The 24,489-nt window shown below is 47.0% G+C and overlaps 2 protein-coding genes across 6 annotated transcripts in view; both read left to right on the forward strand.

The window, feature by feature from the left end:
• Positions 1 to 24,489, forward strand: part of LOC100115129 — a 213,927-nt gene that overhangs the window by 27,438 nt on the left and 162,000 nt on the right. The window lies entirely within an intron of this gene.
• On the forward strand, positions 485 to 3,645 carry LOC116416187 (venom carboxylesterase-6-like). The gene is made up of 7 exons (XM_031923725.1): positions 485 to 654; positions 728 to 1,047; positions 1,128 to 1,503; positions 2,030 to 2,195; positions 2,280 to 2,621; positions 2,703 to 2,828; positions 2,899 to 3,645. Exons 1-6 carry the CDS (start codon positions 547 to 549, stop codon positions 2,747 to 2,749), a joined length of 1,359 nt encoding a protein of 452 aa, XP_031779585.1. The 5' UTR covers positions 485 to 546; the 3' UTR covers positions 2,750 to 2,828; positions 2,899 to 3,645.

Genomic DNA, 24,489 nt, shown 5'->3' on the forward strand with positions numbered 1-24,489 from the left:
GTATCTTGAAAATAAAGAGTGTCGAGAAGGCTTTAGAAAATGTCGATGCATCAATGCATAAAAACTAAAAGTTTAGCATTACTTCAAAGTACTTAATGATGCGATTACACATTTTTTACATTATGTGTTGAGGTTGAAAAAATAATATTTATCTTTTTTCGAGGACAATTTTTACAATGACTTTCCTTATAGTAATCCGTGACAAAAATTAATAATGGCTCGAGATACATAAATGAAATATGAATGATAAATATTGACAAGGTGATTGTGATACCGTACTTTAAAAGTGCCTCATTCGCTGGTATTGTTTCAAACCGTCTCTAACTCTTTTTGAACGAACACGTAAATCAAGACATGCTGTTGTTTTGTGATTGAAGCTATAAGTTCTATTAAAAATGTGAGTTTAATTTTTTTTAATAGTTTAATAAATATACTGTTGGTATTTATTATAGAAATCTTGGGACACAGGATAGCTTTGTTTTTACTTTTTCAAATTATCGCACTGGTTTATTCAGATGGAAATGTGCCCACAGTTAAAACACCATTATGGGTACTGTTATCGGTCAGTACAAGACTTCTTACAAAGGCAGACTATATGAGGTCTATGAGGGATTTCCATATGCAAAGCCTCCGACAGGAAGTCTTCGATTCGAGGTTCATTAAAAAAAACTATAACTACTTAAAAATGTTATCACAGTAAATGAATTTTTTTGTGTGGTCCATTTAGGAACCAGTGCCTATTGGCCCTTGGGGAATTTTAAACGCTACGAACAGTAAATCAGTGTGTGCCCAGTATTTTGATATTCCTCCTGACAAAAATGGACTACCGGTGACTGAAGGTCGTGTTACAGGCTCCGATGATTGTCTTTATTTAAGTATTAATGTTCCAGTTTTGGAGGACACTAAACGAAAGCTACCAGTCATTTTTCTAATTCACGGAGGATCTTTTCAGTATGGCAACGGCTTAACATACGGCGCCAAAAATAAGTATCTGCTTGATAGGGATATCGGCTTCGTCTCTATTAATTATCGTCTTGGAATACTAGGTGAAATCTGTCACGATACTTTTCTTCAAAAAATCATAATATCACAAGTAATTAGTCTTACAGTTGTGAATTTCAAACACACTTTTTAAGTACCGAAGACGAGGTTCTCCCGGGAAATCTGGGTCTCAAAGATCAAAGTCTGTCTCTTCGCTGGACTTCGGAAAACATCGCATATTTTGGCGTCGATCCCAATAGAATTATCTTAGTGGGTTATAGTGCCGGATCTTCAAGTGTCCAATACCATTATCTTTCACCCCTCAGTCGTGGACTCTTCCATGGATCTATTGGATTAAGTGGAACGGTCTTCAATCCGTGGGGTTTTGCACTCGGCGCAAGAGAAAAAGCCCGAAAGCTGGGTGCTATATTCAATTGTCCAACACAGGATTCACGCAAGCTAGTAAACTGCCTGAAAGGAATACCTGCGCAATCTTTGTTGGCTGCTACGAAAGAATTCCAAGTAATGATGATCTTAATTTTACCAATCCATTATTCAAAACGATCTCGCGTTTTCGAATCTCCCTTATCTTCTTCGGGATTAATCTCATTAGATGAAACGTCCATCTTTACAATGTTTAATTATGACGATACGAGGAAATCCATAAAAAAACAGTCACAGTAAATTCTTCTTAAACTCAAACAAAAATTAAGAATTACATACATTTAAGATTCTTTCATTTTTTATTAACTGAATATTATCGTCATCTCTGAAAAAGACTAGCACATATTTAAAAATTATATAATTTAAAACCGTGATTTTTTAAGTCCCTAAATGATGTTGAGTTTGTTAAACAATAACAATCTATCGTGTTCTGCATAACATATAATAGAACAAGTAAAAATTGTCTAAATATCTTTCTACATATGGACGCTTGAACTTTATATTTTTATTGTGAGTTTCCTCGCATATAGAATAATTTAACGCGGTACGTGCCCTTATACTATAATACGTTTTCAAAAATTTTCCTACTTTCAATGATTTCTAGTATTGGCAATTTATGCCTGAGGCTCCATTTACTCCTGTTATCGAAAAGGCGGATACTCGTCCTTTTATCAATAAATCACCCAAAGAAATTGCGAATGCAAAAGAAGTGTACGATGTTCCCGCTGTATTTGGTATGGTTAGCGATGAGGGATGTGACCCAGGGGCAGGTCATTATTTGTAATTCTTTTTCATCATTTATAACTTGCAATTAATTTTTCTAAATAATGTAGTCTATGTAAACTATTCTTTAGGATATGCTCCTCATGATAACGTTCTTAAGGATCTGAATGACAATTGGATATCAATAGCACCTCATTCTCACCTTCTTCAATATAATTACACTTTACCGAGGAGACTGCATAAAATTTTAGCGGTTGCGGCTCGAAAGTTTTATTTTGGAAATAAAAAAATTAACACAACCACGGCATCTGCATCGATACGCATGTTGTCGGATAAACATCATTTCACTGGTATAGAACAAGGGGTGAGGCTACAAGCTATGGTAACGAAAAGTCCGGTGTACTTTTATTATTATTCTTTTCACGGATCGCAAAGTCGCAGCGAAGATCTCAATCACACTAAAAATAATTACGGTATTGCTTACAATTATAAAACAACTTGGTTTTAAGATTCAAATTGTTTTGCATGATATTTCATTTATTATTTGTAATCAGGAGATGCCATAGCGATGATACGCTTCTTGTACTGGAAAATAATCTGACAGATCCAACGAAAACAGCGAAAGAGCTGGAAATGTCTGGTTTTCTTTTGGATATGTGGGAATCTGTTGCCTATAACGGGTTTGTAGTTATGTCTGCCTAACTTTTGTTCTATAATTTGTATTCTTATACCATATATTTCCATTTCAAGTGTTCCTAATGTTGGTGTTATATGGTAACCTACAGATATTTCAAATGAAAAAATAACATTCTTACACATTTATGGACCAAGGAATTACAGTATGTCAGGCAATGCAAACTTAGGCCATAAACGCTTTTGGAGAAAGTTTTTTCCATCGCTTAAGTGATATGAAACATTTTATCAACTAATTTATCCGCCTTCTCCAGCTGCTATATAAAACCGATGGTATCATATTTAGTTCTTATACTGTACAAACTATATCTTACTCCTTGACTTGTTGTAGATGTTCAAATATTATGTAAGTTTAACAAAATACAAACTCACACAGCGGACACCCAACTCTCATTGGGTTCAACTCGTTGAGGATTTAAACGCTGTAAAAGTCGTGCGTTATATTAATTGGCTATAAATCAAAGACAAAAATTTACAACTTTTCGCGTGGCATGTATTTACGAAGGGCTATATGACCGTGATTTTTATGAGCCAATAATGTGATGCGGTAAACAGAAATTGTATCTTAAACGTAGTCTTGAAAACATCCCAACGAAACATTTTTATTATACAAAGAAAATAATGCTCGCCATTGGTGGATGAACTAATAGTTATTTATAGAGCTATGCTATGGTGTATTATAAAAATTCCTTTATTATAAAATCAATTCAATAGTCGTATTTCAAGCTTTATGCGCTGATTATTAATCGACCGTCTATGTAGTATAGTCTGAGAGAAAACCAGATTAAAAAAACCGTAAAAATATTACGTGTTTTGCACACGTGTTTCCCGCCGCTTCCACTCACCGCAATAATTCATTTTTCGAAATATGCCAGACGTCGCCATTGGCTAAACGCGCGGCTCTGCCAACATCTTGCCCTGCGCACAGCTTATACAAAGCCCGCGCTCTCCGACATCGTTCTGGCGTTGACCAGCGGATTCAAAAATCAACGACCATCGATATCATACATTCGCGCTCATGTGCGCACGCTCCGAATTAGTCGCGTCGATAAATCAAAAGACGTACGAGCTCGATATATACGCGTGCGCTTAACGTCCACATAGATCGCCTCGGAAACTGGGAAAACGAAAATGTCGCGTGCTAATGTAGCGCGAAACTTTCCACGTGTGCGTCTCTCTCTCTCTCTCTCTCTCTCTCTCTCTCTCTCTCTCTCTTTCTCTCTCTTTCGGTGCCATTCACACATCCGCGCAAATATAGCCTCAAAGAAAGCCGCGAAATAAGCTCATCTCGCTGCCGGTTTTCCTGGCACGGAGCCGAGGCAGCGGCAGTGTGGCTCGTGGATATTACGCACACAATACGCACGGAGAGACGCGAAATCCGAAACTGCGGGCTCGGAAAAGTATATAGGTAGAAATGTGGGAGACTTGGCTGGGACGATCGTATGCGAGATCGTTTCGGCATTGAGCGAAAGCTCGAGATAGGACGCGATGAAATGTGAAGAATTATTGTCACGCGGAAGCTGCGGGCTGTACTCGTATGCTCTTTTTGATTTCGCAACTATTTTTAACGTTTATATGCTCCGATTTGATTTGCTTTTCGCTGACAACCCGACATTGAAAATGAATTCATAGATGCGATAAAAGTCTATTTTTAAGTTTATGCATTAGCGGATAAGGAGGTTACAGGTTTATAATAATTACAACCTGCGACTTATAGGATTCTTACATATTTAAGAGTCGTGAAATGTACTGAATAATAAATTCCAAATCCGCATAATCAAATGTTGAGATTCAAAAAGATAAAGCAGCCACAAAGGCAATTCATTACTCGCCAACTAACCCTGCAGATTACTCAGTTTCAGCTCACTGTTCCAGAGGTAGTTAACCACTAAACAAGCCAAAAAAGACATTAACATCGAACATTTCTTGTGAAGTGTTCGTATTGTAGCAGCAGAACACTGCATCTGCCAACAACAGAGAAAGAAAAATCGCATCACCGCGAGAGTGCAAAACAAAGCAATAAAGCGACCACTCGCACCTCCATCCAGAATCTTGAAAAAGCCCAAGCAGTAGCGGAGCAGCCTCGCGAAGTATCAATTTTCAAAACGGCTGCCAAAAGTATTTCTCTCTCTCTCTCTCTCTCTCTCTCTCTCTCTCTCTCTCTCTCTCTCTCTCTCCCGGTGACCAGCAGCACGAGCATTCACACCTATAATAAAAGCCGGAGCTCGGGGAAACGAAACAGAAACACTGCACGTGGTACAGGGAAACCGGCGCTGACTCAGCGAGCGTCCAGCAGGCGGCGCTGCGAGCGCGCTCCGAGCACGCTACTCCGCTCGAAAGAGAGAGAGAGAGAGAGAGAGAGGGAGAGAGAGAGAGAGAGAGAGAGAGAGAGAGAGAGAGAGAGAGAGAGAGAGAGAGCGGAGAACCGGCGCGGCGACGACGGCCGGAGAACCGACAGGTGTCCGCCGCAGCGCGAAGCGATATTCAGTGTCGCGGCGGCCGCTCGCGAGGTTAGGCGTACGCACGCTTGTTCCGCTCCGGAGGCCGCATCTCGACCCTTCGCACGCTTTCCCGGTCTTGTCGGCGTTTGTGTGTTTGCGTTTTTTTCACCGCCTTCTCCGAGCGACTGCTCGCAGAGGCGAACAGTTGTGCGAGAGACTCTCGGGACATCGAGAGGACGCTCGAGAGTGTCACCCTCCTGCGCGCGCAGAGAGAGGTTGCAGCAGCCTTTGTCTCGGCGCTGCTGCGTCGTGTGCAGTGCGAGTGCGTGTGTGCGGCTGTATATAGTTGCACACCTGGAACACGGGAGTCGCGCACCGAAACAAGAAGAGGAATCGCCAGTAGCAGCAGCAGCAGCAACGTAGGAAAAGTGTCGCGCGCGCGGAGGGCGCAGACTCCGTCGGCGCGCGCGCGCGCCTGCTCCCTCATTGCATACATCCGCACACCGAGGGTAATTTTTCACCACCACGTATATGACGTATATATACTCACGGCGAGAGCAAGAGAGCCGAGAACGACGCTCGTTAATGCGCAGACTCCGCCGACGCTGATATCGCGCGTGCTGATTTCACGTCGCCGCCTCTCTCTCGCTTGCTCTCGTCGCACTGTATGTAGCTATACCTATATAGCTGTGCTCGTGCTCTCTTGCCTTTTGTCTCCCTCTCGATGCGTATAACAACGCGACTGTGTGTACTTGCTGCGGCTCTACGCCTACACGTACGATATACTTATGCTCGCAGGACACGCTGCAAAAGTGTATCGGTTCTTTTTGGAGCTGTCTCTGTGTACAGCTGTGCAGAGCGTTTGTTTACTTCGGGAGAAGGTTAGGTGCGGGTTCACTTGTGCGGGGAGGCTGAGCTGGGTTTGCATCGTTGTTTGGAATCGCGGATTTCACGTGACGTCGTGAGTGTTCATTGAGACTCGGTATCGATTCATCGAATCTCAGCTAGAAATGTGTGTCACCTGAAAAGCGTATAATTTCGATTTGCTCCGCCGGGTTCATGCGATATATAAATAGATATAGACACATAACGGCCATCCGCGGGATCCGAGTTGTTTACAATTTCGGGGCAAACGTTCGAGATTATAAATAAACATGGACTTTAAAAATGAATCCAGTGACAGAGCGGTTGACTGAATTTTTTAAAATTACGGAGCATCGATGTCGGAGAGACTCCACTTTGTTTACCATTACGTTACAACGCTGTCAGTAGAGCTATTTCTATATGCAGCTGACTTTAACGGCGACTTTAGACCGAATCGATTTCTCGGCTCCGCGTATTTGTGTCAGAGCAGCATTAACATCAATCCCTTCGGCCGGAGGAGAATACAAATGCGTATAACGAATGTCGAGCACATTTTTCAAGTTCATCGACAGGTGCATTCTCTTCCACATCGTTTGCCGGACGAGATTACGCTTCTCCTCCGACAGAGAGAATGGACCTTTAACTGTCGGGAGTTTTGTTTTCGACAACGGTAAAAGGGAGCTGCAGTAGTAGTGTCTGCGGACGAAATGATGAATGATCTCCAAAATGCGATATCGGACTATCGAAGTCGAGCGTTGTACGCTGCTATACAGCTGATTGAATCTTATTTCGCCACGCTAGAACACCTAACGTAATTATTTATTACAAAGTTCTATTTCAAATCGTCTCGCTTTCGAAATAGCAATATATCCACTGCCAAATATTCCGTGCGCAGAGAATTATTCCTCTAATCGGCCCAAATTCGAATCACTCGAGCATAATAACCCTCTTATTATCCGATGCAGCACAAAATGTTATCTCGTGCTCCATCTGCCTCTTTCCCTCGCCGTGAGAAATTCGAGCCGCGCAGTCGCGAGAAACGTTGATTCATGCGGACTCGTGCCTATATAATACCGCTGCGAGAGCGCATGCATACATGTGCTCGCGCGTGGGCCGGGAGGTTAGGAATCTTGGGGGGTTCTTCTCTCTCTCTCTCTCTCTCTCTCTCTCTCTCGGCTCCTCTTCGCTCGCTACTCGGCTGCCACAGGCTTTTTTTCACGTGCGCTCGAGCGTTGAACGCGCGGACGACAGGTGTGCGCGCGCTCGCGCTGAGAGTTGCTGCGTTGTGTATATATATATATATATATATATATATATATATATATATATATGCATGTATATAGCTATGCAGTGTACAGCGCGAGCCGAGTTGTGTTTATGCGCCGCGCGGAAGGGACGAGCTGCACAGCACACCGGATGATCCTTTCGAATGACTCTCGTGCGCGAGGTGTCGGCCGGCGCTCTTTCTCTCCTTTTATTCCCCCGAGATTTACGTGCTTGGCGCGGGAAGTGTCCGTGAGATTGTTAATGGTTTTCTGATTGTCCGAGGGGGGCTTTGCCGCTGCGCTGGCGCTGTTTTATGAATCGGGATTATGTGTGTGCGGCTGATGCCTCTGGATTTTATGTAATTTTGATGCCGGCCTTTTTTTCGGACCCGCATAATGCGGCAGACTTCGTAGAAATATAGCCTCGCGTAAGCCTTTCGTCGCCGGGGTGTACTACTGGATACGGCTTGATCTATTCGTATCGTAGATTTTCATCGTGAGCTGCGCGTTTGGAGCTCACTTTTCGCCATTTGATTCGGAAAAAGGGGGGTGGGGGGCATCGACCGATCGAGTTCATTCCGAACCGTCCGCGCGATAAATATCGCCGCCTTATCCGTTTAATTAGCATCAACGCGCTCATTAACATCGGGCCAGCTTTCTCCTTATCAGCCGACGGCGCGCAAACGAACGAAAAAAAAACACCTGACGCTCTTATCCGGCGACGAATGCATACATTCTTCCTAAATTCGCCCGGAACTCGGAGCGCGCGATAAGGCCTGAAATCGGAGATAAAAGAAGAGCGCAACAGCGAAATCCTTTCTCGATCGAGTATAAGGAGCCGCGCGGAGTGTCAATGTGTTTTGGAAAGCGCTCGCGCTCGCGTTGACCGCGACTTCGGGTGTGTACGGCTACACATAAAGGTGCATTCGCGCAATAGACGCTGTATGCACGCGTTTACGGCGCAGTTCGGATCGTCGTAGACGAGTTTAGGGTTATTTACGACGGCTCCGGCTCGCGGAGTTGTTTTAGCGTTTTCGTCGTTAATAGCTCGCCGGTCGTTTGCGAGAAATCCGCAGTAGTCGAGTCGTAGTAGTTGGAAATTGATTTTATATGGATATTTATAGCCGTCGTTCTATGATTAAGAAACTTCTGGCAGTCGGTTTATTTGCATTTTTTTTAAGACACGATGAGCGTCGCGATGAATTAATATTTTCTTATGAAGATTGCGCGCTAGCCGGCATTCGAACTGGATCCAAAATATATAGTAAATATTGAGTCCTGACGCGATATCCGCGAGTTTTTGATGAATATTCCGCTGGTGTACACCGAGAGGAGAATTTATTTTCAATCAGATTTATAAGCGCGCAAGATATTACACGCAGAGGAGGCGAGGAAGAGGCAGACGGCGAACATAGACGCCGCGAGTGTATAAAGGAGCGAGAGAGGAGAGAGAGGACAAAAAATGGAAAGTGAGAGAGAGAGAGAGAGAGAGAGAGAGAGAGAGAGAGAGAGAGAGCGTGCAGCAGAAGGAAATAAAGAGAAGGAGGGAGGGGGAGAGAGATAACCGGTATTGTTACGCCGGTAGGTTATATTCTCCTCGTCAGAAATTCCTTCCTCTCTCGCTGCGCTCCCTCCCTCTCTCTCTCTCTCTCTCTCTCTCTCTCTCTCCGCGACGTCGTTTCTCTTTCTCTTCTTGTGATGGCGTGGCGGCGACGCGCATACAGCGTCAGAGCGAGGTGCTCCTCCTTTGGCACAGGCATACAGTACGCGGGTGCTCCTTCTCCGTCGCACGCTATGCGACCGAGCGAGCGCCGGGCGATTATGGTTTTCAGAACTAGTAAATCGAGGCCGGAACTATTCGGAATATTCGCGGGCGCCAAGTATGCGGAAGGCCAAGTATGCGGTACGAAGGAGAGCGGCGAAGAAGAGGTGTGCTCGGATAATGCGCAGGAATTTTTTAATCAGATTTGTTTTGGCAGAGTTTTAGGGCCGAACTATTTCCAAGCTATTTCGCTGCGGGTAAACCTACGCGCGATGGTCGCGCTGCTGCTCCCTATCTCGCATTCTATTGTTGCGCCTGCTGTAGTGTGCAGCGTACAGCGAGAGGAGGAAAGTCGTCCGTGTTGTGTATATAGAGGATGTTGGATTAATATCTTTTGTTCCTGCGCTCGCGCGTCGGAACTTTTATCATTTCGAAAGTATCATCTACCGGGTTTTGCAGCTCAAAATTCTAAGCCTCCTTGCAGCAGGGACGTAAACAAAATTTAAATCGCGATCTCGTTCTCGCTCACCCATACGATTCCCACGATGAGCGCGAATTCATTCAATCCCTTTTCAATCCCATAGCGCAGAGTCGCCCATAAAATGAAAAGCCTCTCCCTCCGCGTCGTTCAGCGGCGAGAAACGCAGTCGGCGTCTACGCATGCCATGAGACCATAAACTCGGTCTCTCGCTATCCGCTCCGCGCGGCTGCGGCTCTCGCGCGCGAGAAAGTAAGAGTAAACCGGCGAGTGCGGCAGAAAGAGAGCTCGGAGGCTCGCGCAAAAGGAGAACGAGAGCAGCGAGCTCTCCGCGTCAGCCGCGCCGGGGTTGTTCCGGTACAGTTGGCTCGCAGCCCGTCGCTTGCGTCGATTTCCCAAAAATTTAGCTCGGCAGGGGGGAGAGGAAGACCCTCATTATGCCGAGAGAATGCACTCGGCGGTCCGGTACCTGTTCGCCGCGCGTACGCACACAATGACCCGAGGCCCGGAGAGCTGCGTATACTTATGTATGCGGCCGTGGAGAGACGGCTCTCAGGCGATTGACGCGCGCGCGCGGCCAGGCCGAGGGCTTTTTCTAGTGTTTGTCCATCGGAGAGCGGCACCTTTTACTTTCGTTCGTGTAATTGAGCGCGGGACTTTTCTTCGAATTCTGTATCGCAACCAATTTGTTTTTCCACGCGTAATTTGGAAGCCGATTGAAATTTAGCACGCCGCGAATGACAGGTTGAATCGCCGCGGAAGCTCGCCTCCGATGACGGGGAAAAAATTTCCCGCAATAGATTCGCGCAGGCGTCAAGGCAAACGGGAGAGCAAAACAGAGGAGATCGACGGGCTGCAGCAGCGCAGTATATAGGGAAAGAAGTCGCAGGACAGCTTCGCGGACTGGGAGCCTCCTCTATATATGTCTCTCTGTCTCCGTCTCTGTCTCTGTCTCTCTCTCTCTCTCTCTCTCTCTCTCTCTCTCTCTCTCTCTCTCTCTCTCTCTCTCTCTCTCTCTCTCCCCCACTATGCATAAGTATAGCTGCACAGCCGTGCTCTTATTATGGAGCGCGGGGCTCATGCAGCACGCGAGCCGGCGCGTTCCTGCATCCCTAATCAGACGGGAGCGAGCGAGAGAGAAAGACAGACCTTTCACCATTGATACGTCAATTATGAGGATCCCAGCCGCGCGGAAAACGACGGTTGCTCTAGCTCCTCCTCCTCCTCCCTGCTAACGTCGCGTCGTCCCGGCGCGCCGTTCCACTGCCCGAGGCGATCTCTGCTGCGCGCTCTGCGTGCGTGTACGGGATGTATAGATAGCTGCCGTGCGCTCTGGCGCACTGCGAGCGCGCGTTTTGCGCCGATTTGCATCGGCATGCGCGAGCAGACGCCACGCTGGAATGCTTGTAGCATCGCTGTTTCGCTGCGTTGGGCGCAGGAACGTTGCGAGAATTTGGAGATCGGTTGATTCGATCTTGCTGAAAAACTCGTTTTTCCCCTTCTTTCTCGTACTATTGAGTTTTAGTCTGGAATCGTGTCGAACGTTAATAAACTTGTATTGAATACAGCCTATCTGTAGTTGGGGAAAAGTCTTACTATCAGTGAACTACCGTCAAGCCGTCGATCAAGTGCAGCGGGCGTCGATAAGCAAGTCTTTGACCCGACAAATTCGAAAAGTTGAGCAACGGACTGCGGGTTTTTATTCGACTCATAATTACTCACTCATGCGAGCGGACGATTAATAATACGTTACAACTTACCGAAACTGTCGTCGTCCGCAACTGTCCATTTTCTCATTACCGAAACGCGCTGTAAGTGCGCGAGAAAAGTCGTTTGAAAGTTTCGCTTCAGAACATTTGTAACGACGAAAAAAGCATCTAGCTCGCATCGACAACGAGTTTATTAGCTCAAATTCACTTCTCCATACTGTTGCTTTTTAAAGCCAGTTTATACTCGCGTAGTAATTTCGACTGTTGTAACTTATCCGTACTGTAACATTAAAGCCAGCTATAATACGCACCTTTGGCAGTATATTGTTAAGGAAAAATTTCATTTCATAAGAAATAAGTCTGGTATGTGTTTAAACTGAACGTCTCTATAAAACAATCTCCCGTCGCTGTGTACAATCGGTATACACGAAGAATAAATTCATTTTTTCGAAATGCGAGCTAGCTGCGGGCATAATTAATGCGAGTAATCGCGCGAGAGTTACCTTCGAAAAGGCACGTAGTTGGGGGACTTAATGGCAGAAAGAAAGTAAATAAAGAGATAAATAAATGCAGAGGAAGGAGTAGCAGCAGCGTCCGAGGGGGCAACTGGCGCGCGCGAGCTCGATCTCGATAAAATCTGCCGTTGAAAGTTTCGCCTGGCTCACGAAATGAACGAACGAGAACGAGCGAACCGAGAACCCGCGAAAGGAAAAAGGACGCGCTCCCGTTGAAGGAGCTGCACAGAGGGAGAAGAGAAAAAAGAGAGCGCGCGGTAAAGAGGAGAGCGTTTACAGGGCAGGAGAATGAAAAAGGTGGAAAAAGGGTGTTGTGCATTGCCACGGCGTTTAAGGACTCGATAATTCGGCTGCGGCTTGCAGCATCGTTCGCGACTCTGTTTTTGACTAATGAGGGGAACTCGATACAGCGTAGTCTTTTTACTAGCGGAATTCGTTGGACATAATTGGCCTCGCGCGTCTGATAATAATCGAAAGTTGCTCGCTAGTGATGCCACCGATTTTTCGTTTTGGTTTGTCTGTAAAAATTCGATTAGCCGTAAAGCACGCGTGCGAGAGGCCCCTGCGGCACAAGATTAAAACGCGTCCAATAAATTCGCGAGCTCCTCGTCCGAAGAGTTATTCGCAGCTCGTATAGGTCGAAACCATAACCGTTAATCTAAAATCAATAAGCCCCCCACGCCTAAAACAAACACGACTTATCATACCTACGCATCCCGCGCGAGCATCCCGTCCAAAGGAGCAAAAAAGGCAACGAGAGCGTGGTCGAGGCACTGCAGTGAAAAGAGAGCGAAGCAGAAGGCAAGAAGGCACGCAGCGTAGCCCCTTTGGCCAAGCGAGATCCCCCGCTAAAATAGTGTGGTCCTCAGGTCTCTTTCAGCAGTAGCAGCAGCAGTAGTGGCAGGAGCGGCGCAGAGCAAAAAAAAAGCGGTACTGTACGAAGTAAGCGAAGCAGCAGCGCAGCCGGGAGAGAAAGAATAAGAAGAAGGAGAGAAGTCGGCCGACGCGAGTCGCGCCATCGTCGTGGCCATCCTCCACAGCGGCTGCAGCGAATGGAAAAATAAAGCTCGGCGAAGACACAGCGGACAACCGGTTCCCGGGTGTTGGAGACCGGCCGGGCAGCAAGACTCTATCGCTCGCTCGCTTGCACTCGAGAGAAAGAGAGCTGAGAGATAGCGAGCAAGTGCATATATCCTCGGGCCGGCGGAGCTTCGCAGTCTGCGTCCTTCTCTCTCACTCGCACACGCGGACACCGAGTCGGCAGCGGAGTGAGTAACCGATGCGGCCGATCGATCGGCGACGTCTCCGCTGCTACCGGCGAGCGAAAACCTCCTCTCGCTGAGCCGCGCTTGTATATTGTCACATATACATACACAGAGCGAGGGAGAGAGACGGGTGCTGCTGCTGTCGGCGGCGTCCCTGAGCAAGGACGCTCGTGTCAACCTGGCGCGTATGCGTGTGCTAGTGTGCGTGCGTCGTCTCTCGTTCGTCGAGGGAGAAGGAGGTCCTGCTCGCGGTGGTAGTGGTGGTGCAGGTGAAGGTCGAAGCGGCAGCGGCGACGGCAGAAGAGGAGGATCAAAATGTCACTCACGTGCAGGGTTCAGTATCTGAACGACGTGGACCCGTTCGCTTACGCGAGCTCGTATCCGGAACCGCCTAGGCCGCCCGTGCACACCTTCAGCGCGACCTTGCCGCTCATCAACCAGCTCGCCGCGGTGCATCGACTCCTCCGAGCGCCTCACAGGGTGAGTACGCTTTTTTTCATTCGCATCCTCCTCTTCTTATTGTCTCTTCCTTCTTTCTTATTCCATTCATTCGCTTTCTTCATTTTCTCGCTGCTGCTTCTTCTTACTCCTCGCCGTGTACTTGTTTTCTTCCCTCTCGCGTTTCTTGTTTCTTGTTGCGCCTGCGTGGATGCTTCTTTGCTGTGTCGACGTCAAAGTCTGGCGACTCGAGGCGCATGTCTCTGCCGCAGCCTTGGATCTTGGCTGTCGCTGCCGCGCGCGTGGCTTTCTCAAACTGCGATGGGAAACTTGCACGCGCGCACGCGCGGATGTATGGGGAAGTTTTCGCAGTCGTCCTCCCACTCTCGGACGTGCATTAATGTCTGTGTCAACCGCGCATGGAAACCGTCTCGGAAATTAACGTGGGAATTCGCCGCAGAAGCACGATAAGTAGTAACTTGATGATTTTCATAGTCTTTCAATCTTCCCTCGTCGCAGCTTGATTAATAGCTTCGCTGCTGCGTGCGTGGTTGACTGAAAAAGTTCGAAGGCTGCTGCAACACCTTATCAAAATTTGAATTTCGCGCCAAAATATTGAGAGCTTTCAAGGAATTGCTGAATTGCGCATTTTATCAAAGACCAGCTCGGGTATGACGACTTCGTTGCCCTAGCTTCTTGCGTATCGACCCCCTAGGGATTGACTTCGGTAATAAAGGCGGACCACTATATCTCCTGATAGGTTCTCAAGAACATGAAAACGAAAACCCGCAAGTTTAGCAGTATACATAAAGAGTTCGCTACAGCAATCTAATAATTTTTCTCTCTCACAACCTTTTCCAAGTAATTCACTCGTGGCATGTTTCTTCTCGCGCAGCACTGCTGATATAATACAAGAGGCCAATTTTCTAATGGAAAAACAATCAAACCTGCCGCTATGCTACGCACGAACCAGCGTATCAGTTGAAAGAGAATGCAATCCCCCGAAGCTTTGTCGATTCCGGCGAATCGCCGCACTCGATTTGCATGCATTGTCCCTCGAGCAGCTCCATTAGGACAGGCAAATATTCATAATCAGCCGGGCACTAAAGCCCCTTCAGCATCCACTCGTTACATAGCGCGGAGAGTCGTAAAAGCGCTTTAGTAGCGCGACTAAGTACAACTTTCGAGAACTCGTCAACCGGCATCGGTCCGGCTCGTAAAGCGAGCGCGCCGTTGCATGCGCCGCGCGAATAAAAGCCAGTGCAAAAATAACGCAAATCCAATTCTTTAGGCCCCGGCAATATAGCCTATGCTAATCTCGGCGTCGTTAGCATAAAATTCTTCAAAGCCGCGCGCGTATCGACGTTGGCTCATACACACGTACGAGAGCCGTAAAAGTCCGCACTCGCGCGCATTAGCTCAGGCGGAAAAACGGCCAGGGTCCAGCGGCAGCAGCAGCAGCTCTCTATACTCGACGGGCACCGGTATCGATCGAATTTTCCCCTGGCGACTCGCGGGACCTATCCTTGCTTATTATCGCGGGCTTTATTTCCCCGCGAGAGTTTAGATAAGTGCGGCAGACAAGGCGAGGAGTACCTATAGAGAGCCGAGCGGCTCTTTCTCTTTCGCGACCTAAGACTCCGAGAGCGCTGGGGAGCCCCGGCATCGGCGTCGCCTCCGCCTGACCCTGGCCGCCGCCGCAACGGCAGCGGGCCCTCCTTTCTTTCCTCCTTGCCCCTTCTACCCGCGCACACATGCACGTACGTTTTACACACTTAGGCTGCGTCCACAATTGAGCGTATACATTAGGGTTTACGTAGAACATAACGTTTTGGGCAGTACTGCCAATCCACTGTAGCAGACTGCAGTTGAAACGAAGGAACACACCTGCTCAAAATTTAACCTATAAAAATGTTTAAATTTAAATTGTATGGCAATAAATTGTAAAATTCTTTTTTCAAATAAAATTATAAATTTTTGTAAGAGAATGTATTATAATAAATTAGTTTCTGATTAAAAAAAAAGGCCTACCACTGTCTCAAAAAAGGAAAGGAGAATAAAAAATAACGCACATTTCCAAATGAAAATTTTATTATTATAATTAGTTAAATAGCATAGGCAATGATTGTATGATTAGGTTCTTCATTGTATAAGTAAGCGATTAATAGCTTCAAACTGAAAGACGAATCATACGTATTTTATTTTAAAATAACTTGAAATTTTGCTCATGCTAAAATTTTGTCCAGCATATAGTTTATAATTAATTGAACATAGTTTTGACGTTAAATTTGGTTTACAATATATTGCTTCAATCTTCAGAAAAGCCATTTTGAATTGATGTCTTGCAAATAAGTATCGATGGGTAGTTTTGTTTAATTGTTCTCTATGACTCTTTACTATTCGATATTCTTAATGATAAAAAGTTTCAACTGCAGTCTGCTACAGTGGATTGGCAGTACTGCCCAAAACGTTATGTTCTACGTAAACCCTAACGTATACGCTCAATTGTGGATGCAGCCTTACGGTGTGTGTACGTATGGTGTATCGCGAGCTCTTCCCTCTCCCCTCTTCCCGGATGCAAAGAGGCGAAAAGGAGCTCGAGCCAGAGCGAGGAGTGTATACAGAGAGCTGTGGGCCCCCGCAACACCTTCTCGTCGCCCTTTTGCTTTTCGCGCGCGTTCGTTGTGTTCGTGTGCAATGGCAGTATTCTCGCAGGCGCGCCCGCGCCTCCTCCCGCTCTTTAGTCTTTCTCCGTGGAGTTGAGCGGTTGAGGATCTTTACTGCTCCTTCTCACTTTTATTGTGCGGGGATCCTCGCCACCGTGTTGTACCGCGCTCAGGACCTGGATTCAGTTCATTAGGCTGGATTTTTTCGATTTATTCTTGGTGGAAAGGACGCTGCGCGTTCCTCATGCGGGGTTGTCTCCGGCTTTTTTCGGATCTCGAGCTTTAACGAGCGGACAAGACGACTTTCCGCGCTTTTCGAAGCGGCTCTCGTTCGGTATCTGCGAAGGAAAAGTAAAAAGGAGAAAAGCTGATCTGATATCGGGTGAAATATAATAATAGGAGAAATGTCAAGGTTCATACGGCGCACTCTGAGATCCTGAACTTTATGTCGGCTCCGTTAGAGAATTATCGCAGGCTCGCTCGCTATCGCGCGCGCGCGCGGCCTATAATGACCTTAGCATGAACCGATTGCATTAAGATCTAATAATACCGATCCTATCTTAATTAGCTATCCAGACCATTCATAATATCTCCGGCAAAGCGTCACATCGCTGTATACAGCATCAGCCGAGAGCTGACCTTGATGCAGCGAGCGACGACGCTGACATTTTCCAGCGCAGCGATTCGTTGCAAAAGGCAGACTGCGCACTGCACCAGGCGATAAAAACTCGAACTCCCGGCATTAAGGCACCGCAAGGCTAATTAGCCGTCATTATGAAAAGCAAATCTTCCCACTCGATCGCCGCCGCCGCATTTTTCTCTCTCATCTACTCTGCCATCTTCAGATCCTGGCCATAATTAGAAAAGTGCAAATCCTCTCTCCTCCCGCTGTACTCCCCCCCCCCCCGCTCCCGGCGAAGAAAGAAAAACCGACGTGGGCGACACAACGCGCATGCAGGCTCATTTTTTATTCTTCCTCGCAGAGGATGGTGCGGTGCACAGCAAAAGGAGGATCGCGCGCACGCATACGACCAGTAGCCGCAGCGCTCGGGGCAGCTTCGCGCGCCTCGCTCTTTGTTTGTGTCCTCGCGCAGCGGCTACTGGTTTCGCTTTCGAGACGCCATAATACGCTGCTGCCGCGAAAGAGGAAGAAGGACGTAATCGGGGAAGCGATCGCGGTAGTTTTTCGAGCCGCTCGCGACGGATGACTCAGGTGAGCTGTTTGTATTTTGCCACCGACAAGTGCTCAAGCAGACTACTTGAAGAATTTTTCAATCAATGCTCGAGCGTAATTTATACGAGTATAGACCGACTCGTTGGGAACGTTTCATTTTCCGTCCGATCGAAAAATATCTCGCGTCGAAAACATTCGGCCAAGGACGTTGCTATCACCCGATCGCGTATGAAAAAAACCTCTCCATGTCGACCCACTGAGAACAAACAAGGCGGATTTTTCCTCCACCTCTTATCCAATTATTCGCCGCGATAACGAGAAAAACTCGCTGTTTCTACGCGGAGAAAACTAATTATTTTATCTGAAAAGCCATATATCCGCGCGCGCGCATAGCGGTAAACACACATATTTTAATTACAACTTACTCGCTACTAACAATGCCAATTAATTAGCCGGCAGTCGGCTGAATTTTTATCTGCATAAAGCGAAAAACGGGGCGCAAGAACTACGTACGAGTTCGTCTGTGTAGAAGTAGCAGCCGCACAAAGTGTAACGCACGGAACGAGTGTGCAGCGGGTATATATAAACGGCGACGTGATAATTATCAATATAACAATGAACACACGGAGAGCGCACACGAGGGTTAAGCCTCTACACTCTCTGGCGAAGCAAAGAGAGAGAGAGAGAGAGAGAGAGAGAGAGAGAGAGAGAGAGAGAGAGAGAGAGAGAGAGAGAGAGAGAGAGAGAGAGAGCGGCTGTGTGGAGGCGATTGCTCATTAATCAGGCGCGTGAGCGCTTAGCTCGCGGGAACGGAGCAACGGCATTTCGCAGTTAATTCTCGCGCGCGCGCGAGCACGGCCCGAAGGAGGACGCGGAGCTATGTGTATGTGTATACGAGGGGGTTCGCTCATTGTCCCCACCCCCGCGCGCGCGACCGATCGCGCCGCGGTCGCAATTTCTCATGGCGCGGACTATGACAACGCGGCGTGTTATTGTGAAACGTTAATTAGGTTGAAGTGCGAGACGAGATGAAGCGCTGGCTGCGCGGCAGCTCGGAAGCTCGAGAGAGAGAGAGAGAGCAAGCGGTGTGCACGGGAAGTGCGGATGCTAAATCAGAGCGCGCAGATCGGACAGCTCTATTTCGTAGCCCAGCCTTTGTTGCGCTGCGGTGCGCAGGGGGCAATTCATCCGTGCGGCTTATGCGTGCCGGGGATCGAGAGGAATCGCGAACCCGGATTATCGAGTGTAAACTGCCTCACCATTTCTCGAGGCAGCTGATGCGCTCGCCGTCGTTGCTGTGTTGTGTCTGCCTTCCTTTGTTATCGCACCTTGCGACCTGATTTCATAATATAAATTCCGACAACGGTAAATATAGAAGCTCTGCGCAGCCGCGCAGATAATCGAATCGAGCTTTCCGCGGAGGCGCGGCGGCACAAAGAGCCTCTCGATGCGAGCACGATATCTCAATAATGGCTTCGAACAATGCATCGCCCGCTTCTTAATCTCTCCCTCTTTCTGGCCGACACTCTAAACTCTCTCTCTCTCTCTCTCTCTCTCTCTCTCTCTCTCTCTCTCTCTCTCTCTCTCTCTCTCTCTCTCTCTCTCTCCATGGCGCGGATAATCAAACTATCGGGAGGGCCGATTGCGGCTCCCGCACTCATTTTTTCTCCCTCTCGGCCCCCGCCTAAGTCTCTTTCTCTCTCGCGGAAAGCGCTTTTTGCAGAGATAACCTCGGCTGATCCTTTCACGGGGCTGCACTTCCGCGAGTCGCTTTTTACGCGACACGCTGATGCCGATGCTGAGAGCACTGCTATTATATTATATTTTCTCGGATGTTTAGGCCTCTCTCTCTCTCGATTCTCCTTTCTCTCAAACGAACCTGTATACGTACTCTCTCTCTCTCTCTCTCTCTCTCTCAAAGTCCTTTCTTCAACACCATGTTATATATGTTCAAACGGAGCGGATGTAACAGTCCGCGAACTGCAGTCGTTTGTACATATACATCTGGTAACGGTGCTGCGCACGCCGGGTGTAAAAAGTCCGCTCGGGCGCGTTTATGGTGCCGGAGGATTATACGGATGGGCACCGATCTTTCGCCGTTCTCTGTGCAGCAGAAGCGCGCGCGCCGGCTACGTATACCGGTTATCCGCCCGCAAGAGCCAGTTTCGTGGACTTACTTTTGCGCGCGCGCGGCTCCCAGATTTTTCTTTTTTCGAGACCGACTGCAGAGAGTGAGAGAGAGAGAGGGCCTTTGCGCGCAGCTCGTCTTTCTCCTTCGCTCGCGCGATGCCGACGCCCTTTCCTTTCTCGACTTTCTGCGCGGCAGCTGAGTGGCAAGCGCAACCTCGATTCCTTCCGCCGGCGGTTTCGGCATATTGTATTTGGTCAGAGAGATCCTCAGCTTCGGATTTCGTTTTCGCGTTCGCTCCTGCGCTCGACAACTTCGTTGAATTGACTCTCTTTCGTGCCACCTATTCAGCTAGGATTAATATATCCCGATGAGTACAGAATTTTTTTAAATTTTCATCACGCACTTTATACTGTAGCTGTAATATAATGGTCCATGAAATATGCACAGGCTCCCCCGTATCGCAGACCGGCGTACAGCTGCAGCGGCAAATTCAATTTCCATCTGGAGGAGCGCGCGACCTTTTTTCGCGAGCATTTTCTCAACGGCGGCGAGACGAGAAGGGCTGCTGCTGCTGCACAACACGATCCACATGCAAAGCCAGCGCCGCGTCGCCGCCTCTCCTAAACAGCCCGAGACAGAGACACTAATGAAATTATTTTCCCCGCAGCACTGGCTGCCTGCGGAGCTGGCTCGAGATGCTCGATTGCATCAGGGTTTCCTTTTCCTATACAGTTCGCCGCCGCCGCCGACGTCGCTCGAGTCACGACTGCTTTAGATCCTTTATAGAGGAGCCGAATAAAAGGCTGCGCGCGCGAGAGGAGAGAGAGAGAGAGAGAGAGAGAGAGAGAGAGAGAGAGAGAGAGAGAGAGAGTGAAAAAGTAGTCTCGGATGGAGACACTGACCTGGAGCGGCTCAGGCTTTTGTTTTATAACACACGCGGGGAAGAGAAAGAGAAAGAGAGCTGATGGTTTTAGATGTGCAATGGACGTTGACGTGTGTGCACGTTCGCTTTCTTTTGTGCAGTGAGATCTGCTGCTCGTTTAAAGTGGTACATTGCGGCTATATTAAAGTATTTATAAATCTTGATTTGACGCGCCGTAGTAGGTGATTGTTCGGATGTGAATGCATGCCAAATGAAGGAATTATTTACATGAACGGTAATATTGATGCCGGTCAAGCGTATACAATCAAAATTGTACTAGGTATACATTCTAGTTTAGATCTAATGAATATTCAATGGGCGTAGGTAACATTGTTCGAATCCTCAACCATATACTGATGGTTTAAAAAACGTAGAAAAGTATACTATTCGTCCAAATGAAATCACTGCTGCATGGAAGCCCAAAGTGAAGTCATTTATCCCCGATGGAGAAGGGTTCGCAAAAATTTTACGACCGCATAAAACAATTCGATGCCTCAGCATTCGACGCCCACTGATGTGTACCTTGAAATCCCAAAAGTCTGCGAAAGAGCCAGGGCAGCTCTCGCAGTCTGAAACCACACACGCAAGACGTCTCTGTTGACACGACAGCAGCCTGCGCAAAACGGGAAAATGCAAGGAATTCGAGAAACGTAATTTCGTCGATGAGTATAGAAAAATCCTTAACGCACCAACGACAAGCTACGGCGGCGCGCTGCAAATCTCGTGGATTACGATAAGTATAGAGAAGAAATACATCTTACGTGCCTCCTCTCTCTCCCTCTCTCCCTCTCTTTCGAGCGGACCCTAAGCGATACTTATCGCTGTGCGTATATGCTAAATTACGTCGTCCGCGGCCCCGTGTATAATTTTAGCCGATGATTTTTACGTTACCGCCGGCTGCTGTACGTGATGGAAAAAATAATTCCATACGCCGAGGGGAGAGCTGATTGGCATTTGAAAATGGGTTAATTGATTTTTCCCGAGGACGAGAGAGGAGAGTTTGACTTGGCTCTGCTGTTGCAGCTCCGCAGTATCGGCGTTTCTTTGACTGCCGCTGTATATCCTTCGGCCTGATTCCTGCGCTCCTTCGGCAAGGAGAGTACTATACTCGTATACGATTCGGCTGAGGTGTCGGATTTTTACGAGCGAGCGCGCGCGCGCGCGTCTCTAAGCGGCCGGAAATAAAGTGAGCGAGTGAGGTTTTAACCCAGAAACGATGATTGCTTTACGACTACACCGGGTTATCGGCATAACTCTCGCTCGCGCGTGGATAGGACGAAATGTGGGGCAGCTTTGCGGAGAGCTTAAATTTTGGCTAAACATTGAAATAACTGTACGTATACACATGGCAACTGTTGAAAGAATCGTTTTATTGTTTATAAACTGAAAGCGCGCCGAACACGAGTTATCGCGATTTTTGCCAAGTTCTCGTATAATCGCCAGAGCTAATTTGCAGATTGCAATTTACCGCGCAGGGTAATGAAAATTATTCGGTTCAACGTACTTTAGAGCTAGCTTAGAGAGCCATAAATTCAATACCTCCATTTCGAGTCAATTTTATGTCCACATATCCCTGCAATACGTCGGCAGTACCGCACGTTATTTGCATTTTTCCTTCGATTTTCAAGCTGAGGAAGTTGCTGGAAATTATTTTGAACTTCTAGGCCTACGCATTCTTTGAGAGGCGATAAGTTTTTTCTCAAGCTGTATATTATATAAGGCCTATTTTTGCATTATCGATTCGCACCTCGGCTCACGCTTTATGCGCCGGTAAAAGAAACTGACCCACATCTCGGTGTCGAGTATTATAGAGAATAGCGTCATCATCCCTTCTTTTTATTGCGCGCACATTGTTGCCCGGACGCTCATATACGAGGTCGCGCACCTGAAAATTAATATCAAACTGCAATTACGAGTGATTCGGCTGTTTTTTACACAGTCGACTTTTATACCGAGCCGTAACAAAGAAGCCGGGGCTCGCAGTATGAAAAATTATTTTTCATACCTCCCCCCCCCTTTTTACGAGCCATAAAAAAATCTTATAGTCGAGCGTGCGCGTGTATGTATACGTGTGCATGACGTTAACGCAGCGCGCAGCAGCTTATTCCTCGAGCCGGGGATGCTGGGAGAAAAAATTTTTAATTCCCTCGAAATGGCTTACATGTATAGTTGAAAATATAAATACGGCGAGATTTTACTGGCCGAGCTCGTTATGGGCGCGCTGCGGAGATTTGAATGCTCCTGGAGATTGGCCTGATCTGGATTTTGAGGGTAAATGTCTTTTTTAGGTGCTGGCGTGTTTATTACTTTGCAGCTACCGCTTCGGCTGCTCTGCAAGCGCTATTTTTGGTCTAAGAATGGACAACGGGTGTATAATGGCGAATTAACTTTCTAATTCTCCGCGATTCAAGGTTTCGCCGTGCTCGTAATTCTAATGCTGATACATTTGCGCTCGCGTTTGTAAACTTCTGTGCTTACACGTTATTATTGATTTCCAATCAACAAGTCTCTGCAAGCTGACTGATACTTCACGACTCAAAAATAAAAATGACCACACTGAGAAATAAATGTTATTAAAACAACACAGAATTTTTTGTTGGATACTTTTCAATTTATTTATTGTTTCAACTGATCGTGATTGGTTAATTCAGAAGCCCCGATATGAAAACAACAGAGTATTGCGCTTTTTATTCTGTTTATATTAAAACCAACATTTTTTTCTCAGTGTACGGTAATGCTGCAAATTCGCATGCACGGTTTTACTTTTCAATCTTTTACGAGAGATTCCCCCACAGCGCAATCTCTATTCGGCGTCTCTTCGGCAGCGAACGTTGGAGTAAAACCTTGTCATAAAGATATCAGGCTCTGCGCGAAAATCTTAGCGACGAAAAGCCGCGCGGCATTGCTCGCGTCTCTCGCGCGACGTGCTAATGCCTCGGAGCAGCGGTTCGATTTACGATTTTCGTTGATATCGCTCGCGAGCGCGCCTGCGAAATTTCGGTTTTACTGCTTCGGCTCGGGCTTATCGGTCGTCCCGGCAATGGACTGCGAACTGCTGCAGAGCGACCCTGCCAGTGAATACAACGCGCAACGATAACATGGGACTGCCGCTCCGAGGCACAGAGTAGACGTAAATCTCTACTATTTTCGACTTATACTTGTATGTTTGTACGCGAATGCAGTTAACGTTGTATTGCACAACCGGTCTCTTCAGAAGATGAGTTCTGAAATCATGATTCTTACGGAGTAGTTTTTTCAAGTTTCTTATCATTAAACACTCGTGAACTTTCATCGTTTGTACATATTCGCCTTGAAAGGGTCTAAATTGGTCAAATATACGTCTTGATCTTCATAAACAGCTTTTTCATTTACGTTCCACCGATGCATTAGGATTTAAACCTTGCACACGTATAAAAGAGCCAATATACCTGTTGAAAATAAAATTCAAGCAGGGTATATAGCTTCTTACGGTGAATATATTTATTAATATAAAAAAGAACAAGCTATGCTTGAGCATCTGTACTTTAAAAAGCATTCTAAAAAGCCCTTTGTGCTCAACTCCGCGAGAAGATAACTTGCCGTCTTTATCACGTACTTCGCAATAACTTTCATATGAATAAAAGGAGTATTTTCTCGCATTGATCGTGGGTATTGAAAACAGATTTGCCTTTAATTCTGGTACAAAATACACATCTTGAAGTTCTCGTTCAATCACTTTTCCATCCAGATTTTCACGAATGACAATCGTACCTCTTCCTACAGCATGCAGGATTTTATTGTTGGCAATTTTCACAGACTCACGGATGCTGCTGAACGTGGTGAAAAACTCTTTTTTCGGACTCATGTGCATGCTTGCACCTGAGTCGGCTATCCAGACATTCTGGTCACTGTCAATTGCCGCATCGCTGATGCAGTAAGCTGAAGCTACAAAGGCTTTTTCGCTCCGCTCGTCGTCACTTTTCTTCGTTGGACATTCTCGCGCCCAATGTCTTTTTTCTTTGCAGATCGCGCACTTTGT

The sequence above is a fragment of the Nasonia vitripennis genome, chromosome 2 (genome assembly GCF_009193385.2).
Source record: "Nasonia vitripennis strain AsymCx chromosome 2, Nvit_psr_1.1, whole genome shotgun sequence".
In the NCBI taxonomy this organism is placed as follows: Eukaryota; Metazoa; Arthropoda; class Insecta; order Hymenoptera; family Pteromalidae; genus Nasonia; species Nasonia vitripennis.

Coding starts and splice junctions, on each gene's coding strand:
- LOC116416187 (XM_031923725.1), top strand. CDS start 547: ATGGGTACTGTTATCGGTCAGTACAAGACTTCTTACAAAGGCAGACTA. Junction 655..727: donor CAGGAAGTCTTCGATTCGAG/GTTCATTAAAAA, acceptor TGGTCCATTTAG/GAACCAGTGCCTATTGGCCC. Junction 2,622..2,702: donor TCACACTAAAAATAATTACG/GTATTGCTTACA, acceptor ATTTGTAATCAG/GAGATGCCATAGCGATGATA.